This window comes from Microtus oregoni, unplaced genomic scaffold (genome assembly GCF_018167655.1).
Source record: "Microtus oregoni isolate MIOR12 unplaced genomic scaffold, Mior012 000028F_ref0000031, whole genome shotgun sequence".
In the NCBI taxonomy this organism is placed as follows: domain Eukaryota; kingdom Metazoa; phylum Chordata; class Mammalia; order Rodentia; family Cricetidae; genus Microtus; species Microtus oregoni.
In genome coordinates this window covers 20,775,429-20,787,480 of record NW_024543087.1, presented here as the reverse complement: position 1 = coordinate 20,787,480, position 12,052 = coordinate 20,775,429, and the positions used below count along the sequence as shown (strand labels likewise).

Sequence of the window (12,052 nt, the reverse complement as noted above, 5' to 3'; positions counted from 1 at the left end):
TGAAATTATCTCAGTGCCCCCATCTTTGCTGAATCCACATCAGTCAGAAGACAGATAGAGGATTCTCTTAGGACAAGATCTCAACTTAGTAATTCAGTTCCTCTCCCTGGACATTTGAGCCTGGCCTGGCAGATGGACATGATCCTCTATCTTTTCTTTAGAAGTCTTGAAGGAGATTGTCAGCAAAACTTCTGTGAGCATTTCAGGAATCGTCTTAAGATTGGAAAGGCAGGCAGCTTAGCTATACCCACATGCACACCAAAATGGAGGTGTGACGTCAGTGTCCTGAGTGCTAGTCTTGCTATGGGGTCAGAGGTTAGAATGTTCGGTGGCCAGGGCCTGACTGCTGTCACAGCCACTGCTTCCTTCCTGTCGCCATCTTAAACATTTCTGCAATACCCCAAGATGGGAGGCGAAAGCCACGGTCGCATCAGTTAAACGTCAGGCAGCAGAGATAAGTGTTGCAAGGTGGTAACTAGGAGTGTAGACAGCTGGGCACAACGAGAGCTATAGCCAGTGCTTGGCCTCCAGCATCCAGTGTGACAGTATGGGGACAGCAGTGGTGTCAGCGTCCTGCAGGTAGAGCAGTTAATTCCTTCGCCATACGGAAGGGGGAGAGGCTGTCAGGAAGACAGGGCAGGAGAAGGTGGTGAGTCAGAGCTACGAGAGCCAGCAGGCAGGAGTGTGTCTGAGTGTGTCAAATGCTCAGGGCTCAGTGCTCACTAGTTCCCAGACTACCTCTCCCCCAAGAATGGGAGGCACTGTCATCGTGCCGCAGCACCGGGAGCCAGCCAAAACAGACAAGGTCACCTGCAAGCCAGGAACGATCAGAGCCAGTGTTGGCATCCTCCACCCGTTGCTGACCTGGGGTACGACTGCATCTTGTGCTCGTGTCCCTTGAGCCGTCTCTGCACCATGGCTAGAACATGTTCTTTCCAGCCTTAGTAGCTACAGAGAATATAGCTGCAGTTTGGGCTCCTTCGCTGTAATGGGTGGTCCCCAAATCTACTTGCGTTGTCTAACCACACACAGAGCAGTAGTCAGGGCACCCTTTTAATTTTTGTTTGAAATCAACTTCTTCGGTATTCCAAAATCTTGCAGTTTCAGTGTACAAACTCCTTGGACTCCAGGCCCTGTCTGATTGGCACTCTGCAGGGTATATTATCAGGAAAGCCTTGCAGCGGGAGTTCAGATGGTCTCTTCAGGAGACGAGAAGCCTCCATAGCAACGAAGGCCAGCCTGCCTATTGTGTGTTGACTTCTCACCTCACCTGTTCTTTAAAAGAGGAACACAGAGGGTGGCATTTCCATCTGTAATGGGCTCAGAAGGCAAAGCGGCCATATTGACTTTACATTCAACTGTGTAATATGTGGAAAAGACTCAGCATGTTGGTCAAACAATAAATGTCCTGATTCTCAACACAAAGCTTCTTGTCGACTGTGTCTAAGTGGTACGGTTTTATATATAGGGGGCTTAAAAGTGGATTTCCTCAAAGGCCCTCTCATGTCTGGGTGGCATGTCCCCAATGGAAGGCCTTTTGCCTCTTGTCCCTGCTCACCTGGGCTCTCCACTGATTCTCGGAGAAAACTGTGGGCTAGTGAGATTATATGCACAGCCTCGTCTGTTAGAGTCTAACAGTAAAAGGTCAGGGCGACTCCAGGAGGAACCAGGACTCGGGAGTGTATCTATCACCTCTCCACTCTACTCAACAGGGCTATGGGTTAAGGAGGCAGAGTGCAGGGACTAGGTTTCTTACCCTTTGATGATTGCCTGTCATTTAAAGGCAAGAACTTAGGGGTTGTCATGATCCCCTTTTAGATGACATCAGCCATCACCACCCCAGCTTCTTCCACACCAGTTGGGGGACAGTCTCTGAGAGGCCTCTTGGGTCTCCATCTCCACTACACCTACCATAGCAGGTGTCCTGAGTTCCTATCTGGGTTCTGGGAACAATTCCTTAGAATGCTGAAGTTTCAGTTCACGAGTGACCTTTCCCATCAAAAGGTCCTAAAAGTTCTGGAACACTCCAGTTTGCCAACTCAAGGCCACCACGAGGATACAAAAGTCCCTGCCCACTTAGATTGGTATCTAGCGGTAAGGTGTGAGGTGGGCAGATACAGGGGATGGGGAAGTGGGGAGGGCTGAGAGCCTGGGAACATGACTCCATGCCAGATGAAAGTGAGAACAGCAGCCCTCCTCCAACACAGTAGTGTCCAGAGCCACGGGGCTTCACACTGAGGGCATGCTTGCTCCCTACGTTAGCACAGCTAAGCCCTACTGTCTCAAGGCTGAGGTACTCCATGTGTGCTCAAGATGACGTTGTGATTGTCCTGTTTGAAGTGCAGTGTGGCAAGGGCAGGGGCTACTGGGCGACTCGCCTCATCACTGTAAGAGTGACCACTATTTGCTAAGCCCAAATTTATTTATATATATATATGGGAAACCTTGTACTCTTGGCTATGTTATATATAACATATCCATGTATATACACATATATACACAAACACGTATTTTATAAGGTCAACAGAACATGGCTAGGTGCTCCTGTGGGGTGGGACCTAAGGGTGCTGATTAAGGCTACATTCTGGGTGAAATGATGTCAGAAGACCTCATGTCACGAGGTGTAGAGGCCTTGGGAAACAGTGGCAGGGGTTCCCCAGCTGTTGTTCAGTGAGAGCTGAGGCCCTTCCAGAAACTATGAGGCACCTGGTAGTGAAAAGCTACCACTGCCAGCCACAGCTTGAAAAACCAGAATGAAGTCTGGTCATGCTGAGACTCCAGAAATGGAATCCTTCAGGCCTTTCTCAGTGCAGCTGCCCCTGTACAACTGGGCTTTGCAGCACCAGGCAAGCACTCTACCAACCGAGTTTCCAGCCCTGTCCAACCTAACTTTTCGTTTAAGAGCACCCTCGGGCTATGAATAAAACTTATATCTTTGCTCTCCATCCTCATCACTTTTCTGATGTGCCGATTCTCTCAGTAAATAAGATCACTTTATTACCCAGAAAAAGGGAGTAGTGTCAGTGAACACAGTTTGTTATTTTGAGACACGGTTTCTGTGTGTATTTCCAGCTGTCCTGGAACTCACGCTGTAGACCAGGCTGACCTAGAACTCATGGAGATTTGCCTGCCTCTGCCTCCCTGAGTGCTGGGATTAAAGGCGTGCGCCACCATTGCCCAGCAAACACACAGTCTTTAACTAAACACCTACCTTTCTTCCCCTGCACAGCTACTGTAATGTCAGTCATTCATGCAGCAGGGTCCAGAGAGCAGTGAGAACCCCAGCAGCACACTGCTTTCTGGTAAGAACTGACAGGGTCACCTCCTGACTTAACCTTTGGGCTACCCATCTCACGCACCAGGAGGAAATGCGTGAGGGTGGGGAGCCCCCGAGTGCCTGCTGGGAACAGCAGCGCTCTGGGCCCCACAGGAATGCCATGTGGTGCGGCAGAGGCTGGGGCTGGACTGCACAGGGAGCACACCCTGTGTTTATCCTGACTCCCACTGGTCCCCAAGGCCAGCCCAGACACTCCTGTGCGTGTTCCCAAGCACCACACCTGGAGTCATGCCTCTCCTACAGGGTCTCCCTAATGAGGCCTGTCTCTGAGTGTGAGAGGAGACAGAGTCTGTATACATGCAGTAGGCTCAGGTAACCTAGAGTTGAGCTTGAATCCTAGTTCAGCTTCCCAGCTATACTCACTCATCATTCAACTTAATGCTTTCAGATAGACAGTTATTTATCAAGATACCAGCCATTTGTAAAAGCAATAAAAACACAAATGTTTAAGACAGCATTACTTTGAAAAGGCAACTTTTTTTTTAAAGCATGAATGAATTCACTTAAAAATACATACAGTGGACTTTTCCCGTTTGTGCTGTTCCACGGCATTTGAGCTGAGGCGACACAACAGGACCTGATCAAGTAGCACAGGCAGACAGCCTGGGGCCTCACTCGCCCCCAGAGGCAGCAGTGCACTGTCTCCCGGATCTCCCCAGGGGAACCTCTGGAGCACACTAAACCATGAGTGTCTGGGGAGCTGGCTCTTACATCCGTCACGTGAGAGTGACTCTAGAGGTTTCCGGCAGGCTTCTGAACCTCAGCTGGAGTGGAGACAGGTCACTGTCAACGGTGCCCTGTGGTTCTGAACCTGTCTTCGCTGTAACTACCTTTATATCTGAGACTTCACTAAGAACTGACGATGCATTAGTTATGCCAAAATACCAGGGGCAACTGGAAATGAACTGGCTCCATAAAAGGGCAGGTCTGGCTCCGGGAAAAGGGACCGAAGCAGAGGCAGAGGACAAGAACTTCCCATTTCTCATGGTAATGCCCTCTCTGCTATGTCACACACTGAAGTAATGCTACACCTACCAAGAGGAAGAACAGGAGAATTAGATAAAAAGGACTAGTTGAGAAAGGAGCTAGAGGGAGGGACAATGCTCTCGAGCTGTAACAATTGTTTCTAGAACACGGAGATGCTGCAGACACAGGCCATGTTCCCTCTTCAGCTCCACACCACCACAGCCCTTTCCCAAACTGCTTGTCAGTCACAGATGCCCAAGGCTTGCAGCCAGGGCTGCCCCTCAGGCGATCTTGGCCAGCCACTTCTCCAAGTCCTGGATGTCGGCGGTGTTGGCATCCCCTCGTCCACCCTTGGCACTACACTCCAAGAACTCCACCTTGAGGGGCAACTGGGAGAATTCGAATTCTTTGCCTTTCTTTCCCAGCTGAACAGGTGCAGTACTGGAACTGTCCAGTGTGCTGGGAGCAGCAGAGCGGGTGACTCGTAAGGTGTTGCTGTGGGCAAAGGGACAAGTCAGAGGAATCATCAGTACCCATTCAAGACTGAGAGGCTAGCCGTCAATTTGCTATTAACGCTGCTGACTTATCCTTTATATCTATGAACCACTGTTTCAGATAAACAGGTCAGATGGGTCCAACCTGTCTATTAGCCAGAAGTCAGGGGGTTAGGAGACCCAGGTGCCACCACCTCTTTTAAGCCTAATTCCACTTCTAAGATCTGAATGACACCATAGAAAATTCAGTTTTAAATGCATGTTTTATAAAAAGTCAAGGTTTGTAAACTTCAGCATGGGGAGATAGGGAGCTTTTTATCGTGAGTCTTCTCGGATTTAAAGTTCATACATATGCAGACTTCAGTCTCATCCATCCTGTTTCTTTCCAAGTAGAAAAACCTTCCCAAATTAAGCCACTTTCCTGCCAGCTGCTCGTCCTGTTAGAGAGCACACAGGCAAATGCTGACTGACTTCCTGCTAGGGACTAATATTTATAAATACTAAAATAGCAAACTGGGCATGGTGGCGCACGCCTTTAATTGCAGCACTTGGGAGGCAGAGGCAGGTGGATCTCTGTGAGTACGAGGCCAGCCTGGTCTATAGAGTGAGTTCCAGGACAGTGAGGGCTGCAGACCCTGTCTGAAAACCACAGGCCTTACTCTTACAAAAGCAGTAAGAAAATGTAAATGGGTTTTCTGTGCTGGTCTTTTCTTCTGCAAAATAGCTTTGTAGTTCCTAGAAACAGGACCTGCACAGACGCCTGCCAGGCTCCATTTAATGCTCAGTCTATCTCACTCCACTTACAAGCTTTTCGGCACTAAGATAAGTAATATTGCCAACAGCTTGAAAACCATGTAAGAAATTACAAAACAGTAACATGGATTTTTATATTCTTCCTAAGTGTTCTTGTTCTGTCAAAAATAATTTCCAGTAGCTACAATTTTTTATTTTATTTATTTATTTATTTATTTATTTATTTATTTATTTATCCTGTAGCTTTGGAGTCTGTTCTGGAACTCACTCTGAAGACCAGGCTGACCTCGGCCATTGTCTCTGCCTTCCGAGTGCTGGTATTAAAGGCATGCGCCACCAGCACCAGGCCTAATTTTTAAATTTTATTTTCTGGGACAGGCTCTCACTATATAGGCCAGGCAGGCCTGGAACGCTTGCTTTCCCTGTTTCCAGAGTCCTGGGACTACAGGTTTGCGGGAACACACCCAGCTTCCAATAGCTTTTAATTTTTTTACTTCCCTTTTCCCCTGACCCTCAGTTTTTATTTAATGTTACTAATTTACATATTATTTGTACCTTTTAGCACTGTTTTACATGCCTTCATTCACTGAAATAAAATTATTTTAAACTTAGTGTCCTAAGTCTCTCAAACCTTCCAGCTATAAAAGAACAAAATGAGCTGATGGTTTCAGTAAGTCACGAAATTTTTTTTTTTTTCGAGATAGGGTTTCTCTGTGGCTTTGGAGTGATGGAGGAAGGTCATTGGCTAATAAAGGAACTGCCCTGGCCCATTTTATTGGTTAGAGGATAGGTGGGAGGAGTAAACAGAACAGAACACTGGGAGGAAGAGGAAGTGAGCTCAGAGTCGCGACAGCTCTGCTCTCTCCGGAGCAGACGCCTCAGAGAGGGACGCCATGCCCCGCTCCCGGGATGAAGCTCCGACCCAGGATGGACTAGGCTAGAATCTTCCCGGTAAGCGCACTTGGGGTGCTATACACAGATGATTAGAAATGGGTTAAATTAATATGTGAGAATTAGCCTAGAAGAGAATGGGCCAAGCAGTGCTTAAAAGAATACAGTTTGTGTGTTGTTATTTCGGGGCATAAGCTAGCGGAGCAGGCAGCCGGGGTGCTGGGGACGCAGCCCCGCCGCTCTTATTACTACATTGGAGCCTGTCCTGGAACTAGCTCTCTGTAGACCAGGCTGGTCTCGAACTCACAGAGATCCGCCTGCCTCTGCCTCCCAAGTGCTGGGATTAAAGGCGTGCGCCACCATTGCCCGGCTACGAAATTTTAAAACAGCTATGAACATCATTAAGTTTTTAAGAATTCCACTAATTCTTTCATAGATTATTTAACACATACATTCCACACTAATCTTGACTGTAATTCTGATAACCATACACAGGCACTGGATGCTTGGGTGCCGGGACATTTGCCAGCAGTGCGTGCACTTACAGTTCCTTTTCAAGCTGCTGCTGAATTAACTTCGCTGATTTTGCCATTGCGATATCTGGGGGGAAATAAGAGCATTGTTCTAGATTAAACCTCAATGTGTCTTTGCCTTGGATTTCTACCACAATAGAAAATTCCTATTTATTCCAAGAAGATTACCTCCCATTCCTTTGTTAAACCATTTTTTTAAAATTTATTTTAAAGCTGGGCGGTGGTGACACATGCCTTTAATCCCAGCACTCGGGAGGCAGAGGCAGGAGGATCTCTGTGAGTTCGAGGCCAGCCTGGTCTACAAGAGCTAGTTCCAGGACAGGCACCAAAAACTACAGAGAAACCCTGTCTCGAAAATCAAAAAAAAAATTATTTTAACTTTATTTTATGTGCATTGGTGTGAAGGGGTCAGATCCCAGGAAACTGGAGTTACAGACAGTTGTGAGCTGCCATGCGGGAGCTAAGAACTGAGCCCAGGTCCTCTGGAAGAGCAGACAGTGCTCTTAACCGCTATACCATCTCTCCAGCCCCATTAAATCATTTTTTGTTATGCTATTTCTTTCTTTGTCAAAGTAAATGCTGTATTTGTAGTTTTTTGAAAAATGCTTTAAAAAACATTAAATGCAATAAGACATATTGTTCTACTGCTAATGTCCATAAAACTAAGTAAGCTTGAGCTTTCACACCGTACAAGCCTTTCAAGCTTAAACCTGTCCACAGCACTGTGACTGACAGTTGATGAGAACTTTAACACGCAACTCCTTATTTACTGTTTAAAGAGAACCTCATCCAACCAGCTAATTTTTAGAAGCTGTGGCAAGCATGAAGTACACTATAGGTTAGAAACAAGCCCAGGAGGGCACAAAGCCCAAACCAATAGGTACTGAATGTCCTCCTTATATAAAACAGAGAAAGGTAAGAGCTGAACTTGAAGAGGTGGCTCAGCGGTAAGAGAACTGGCTGCTCTTTCAGAGGATCTAGGTTCGATTCCCAGCACCCACATGGCAGCTCACAACTGTCTGTAACTCCAGTCCCGCAGATCCAAAGCCCTCTTCTAATTTCCTCATGTACCAGGTGTGAATACAGTTCACAGACATACATGTAGGCAAAACACCCGTACATATAAAAATTATTTTTAATATTTTTTAAAAGATTTGTTTATTATGTATAGTGTTCTGCCTGTAAGCATGCCTATAGGGGGCACCATATCTCATTATAGATGGTTGTGAGCCACCGTGTGGTTGCTGGAATTAAACTCATGACCTCTGGAGAAGCAGCTACTGCTCTTAACCTCTGAACTATCTCTCCTGCCCCTAAAAATAATTTTAAAATAATACCCGCAGCAGGTATTATTAGGATTTTAAAAAATCACTTCTGAAAAATGCTCCAGACTCCTAGGAAATGTGGATGTGAGAGAGTTCTGAAAGACCAACTATCCTGGGTTACTTGAACTGGGCCCAGAACTGAAGCCCGCTGACCCAAGTGTGAGCCCCAAAAGGGGATGCAGTTTCCTGTGGTGGAACCTCTCAGTGGTAAAGCTGTTTTACAGAGTCCCCCCAAAATCTCCAGAAGTAACAGTATGCAACCTCACAAACTAACATTTGGTAAAGTAAAATAATTTAGGATCTTCAAAATAAAAAGCACCATATTATGAAAAAGGGTATAACAACACCTGGTTGCCAGTCCTTAGGGCAGCCTGGTAAAAAGACTGGGAAATAGTAATAGATGAAGATTTAATCCCTTAATTTGCGACACCCCTGTGCCCCATGCTCGACAGTAACAACTGCAGGTAAATGAACTAATTCTCAGTAGCAATCCTAGACCAACCCACTGCCGCCGCCAGGGAGCACCTTGCTTATTGCAGGCTATTAAGAAGGATGGTGCATTCTTCAGTCCCATGCTGTCGATGAGGACCTGATAGAGAAACTCGGCCACATCTTTCACCTCCCGCTGGAATGCTGCACTGTCCACCACGAACACCACAGCCCTGCAGTGAGTTAGAGGGAAGAGGCACATGAGTACACAGTAAGTGGGGGCCACAGGACAGGACCCCCGATCTCGCTAGACTCAGCCCTCTGTCATACACACACAAACACACACACACACCTTGACATAATAATATTAGCAATAATAATAATCATACAGCTGTTAAGAAACTAAAAGGACACAAGAAATTGGTGTCTGCTCAAGGGCCAGGAAATCATCCTATAGTCCACAATGGAGTAAGAACAAAGAGGAAGACATTTGAACAAGATCAAAGGACGATCTAAAGCTGAACCAACAAACCACAAATTGGCCCAGACCGTTGGGCTAAAGGAGTGTGCTGACCGTACAGATAAAGCACACCTTGGAAAGAGTACATGTGGGGGGTGAGCTGTGGAAAGCCAGGTCAGAGATGACACACTGACCTGTACAGTTTGTTTTCCTGTCCGACAAAGACTACTGGTACCTAAGTGAAGACAGAGAACTCTTGGGACGGTAGCTCAAGAAGAACTATGAGCACATGGCGCTAACCTCAGGCAACAGCAATAATTATCCTGTAGCAGAAACGAAGCCGTCAGAACTACAAACAGGTCCTAGGGTCAGGAGCGTGAAGGCCCAAGTAAAGAGGGGTGCGCAGAGCCTAAGAGGAACCTGCGCAGCCACACCAAACACGCTGCACAAAGCCTCCAGCTCAAAGGCAGGCTAATGGAGGCTGTGATTAGAAAAATTCCCAAGAACTACAACACCTGTCTCAAATGCCTCACAGCTGCCATGCACTAAGATCCCAGGCGAAGGTTACATAAAAACCAGACCAGATTCATCAACCCCCATGACACCAACAGATGGAAATAACCCTGGAGTCTACCCTTCGCATCCTAAAGTATCAAAGACTGTCAACCTCATCAGTGACACCCATTCCCTTGAAGGAGGGGTTCTAGACATGCAGTTCCAACACAGAATATCCAGAACCCCCAAACTGGAGTTTAGAGTGACCTAAGCACATAGTCATGGAGATGTGCTGTTGATAGAATGCTTGCACCGCAGGCACAAAGTCTCAGATCCATCCCAGCCAGCATAAAACCAGACAAAGCGCATTCCTGTAACCCTAGCAAGGAGGTCATAAGCTCAAGGTCGTCTTTGGCTAAATATGAGTTCAAGGCCAGTTTGAGTTACGGGAGGCCCTGCCTCCAGAAGAAAAAAAAACACCAAAGTTACAATAAAATCTATGTTTAAAATTATTTTAGAGACTAGTAGAAACAAATAAAAAGAAGCAGGTGTACTTTTAAAGGGTATTTTAAAGACTACATCATAAAAATAGCCTATGAAATAGGCAACTCAGTGGAAAGCTAAGCAGATATAACTTAGCTGAAAAGAACACAGCAAACTAGACAGTAGATCTGAGGGCTCACACAACACTCAAGGGAAAAGGATTTCTTAGATAAACTAGCAAAGAGACGGCAGAGAGAAGGATCAAAAATGTCAGCAGAGTCCCACGCTGTGACAAGTGAGAAAGAACAGACAGTGCCATCTGTCGGCATCACAGGGTTTGATGAACTGGCCCAAGTTTCATGCTAATCTTTCACCGGGGTCTTATGCCTGCAGTGTCCACTTGTGCCCTGCAGCTGTGAGGCAGGAAGCCAGCTGTTTCAGTTTCTTAGGCTGCATTTGAGTGGGAGGCTTTGTTCGGTGTGGCTGGCCCAGCTGCGCGGGACCTGTCAGCCACTGCACCGGAACAGAGGATAGCGTCCTTTGGTGTAGGGTGGTACACTTGAATTCCAAATACCACGAAGCCAAAGACAGATGTCCCGTAGGAAAACGACACTGAGAAAAACAGAACCTGAAAGGAAGGAGCAGAATTTGGCAAAGAGCAAACAGCAGGTTTACTTTAAGTACCCACCGGATAGGAGAAAAGTGGCCATCACTGGCAGTTACAGAGGCGCATCCCCAAAGAACAGATGGTCTGATGAAGATCAAAACATAGGTGCTTACAGTTCACCAAAAGGAAATGAGTGTGTATTGGACGCTGTTATTTATTGTTTAAAAAAGGGCAGGAATCCAAGAAAGAGTAAAAAATAAAATACTTTAAAATCAGTGATGGGGAAAGAATCTTAAGCCAGAAGCAGAATTTTTAGATGGCTCCGAAGATAAGAGGACTCGCTGCTCTTGCAGAGGACAAAGGTTAGGTTCCCAGTACCCACATCCGGCAGTTCACAACTGCTTGTAACTCGGTTCAGGGGATCCAGCACCATGTTCTGGTCCTTCAGGAACACGCACATATATGATGTACAAACACACACAGGCGCATGCACACAAATTTTTTTAAAAAAATCTTTAAAAAGTCACAGATCATAGTATTTTCAATTCCCTTGTATTGTAACTGAAGTTCCTGTGAACTTAGTTTTATCTTTATATGCTACATATTCTATTTATTCAAAATACTTGGATAACAGAGTATAATTATTCTACAAACTGTAAATTATTTGCAATTAGAAATAGAAAAAAACTGGTTTCGAGACAGTTTCACTATATTGTTTAGGCAGGTCTCAAACTTGCCATCCCCCTGCCTCAAGTCTCCTAAGTACTAAAAGAACACCCTATTATGGCCAAATTTAGCAGTTCTAGGTATGTCTCAATTGTCTGAGGAATAAAAAAAAATTCTCATCCGTGACAAATTGCTCATCACCATCTTTTTGTGGCAAGAAGCAATGACAAAATCTAAGTCTGGAATGCTCAACAAAAAGGAAGGTAAGATACCATCAGTCAAAAACATGAATACCTCAGGTATAATACTGCCAATTAAACTATCACAACATCATTTCCAAAATGCTTTCCAAATCTAGTTATTAAAATATGCCTTCACATCATTGAAATGTATCATATAAATTTACCTCTTCAGTTCTTAATCAGTGTTAGATGGCAAACATGAAGAAAGCCTTTAAAACTAGAGCGTTCAGATTTTAGGAAAGAACTTAAGAATCAATGGACAGGAGGACTTACGTGAAAATAGCTCTTGAGGCACTGATTTAGTGTAACTGAAGAACAGACTTGCTGGGCTGTCATGCTGCCTCTAGCATTTGGCGGATTACACAAGGGGA

General features: G+C 45.8%; 1 protein-coding gene across 1 annotated transcript in view; it reads right to left on the bottom strand.

Moving 5' to 3' along the window:
- Positions 1-3,716: 3,716 nt before the first annotated feature.
- The window catches only part of LOC121464241 (serotransferrin-like), a 48,075-nt gene continuing 39,739 nt past the window's right edge, over positions 3,717-12,052 (bottom strand). The window contains 3 exon segments of the mRNA XM_041677010.1: positions 3,717-4,798; positions 6,987-7,041; positions 8,825-8,961. Coding sequence (XP_041532944.1) covers positions 4,585-4,798; positions 6,987-7,041; positions 8,825-8,961 — 406 coding nt within the window. The 3' untranslated portion in view covers positions 3,717-4,584.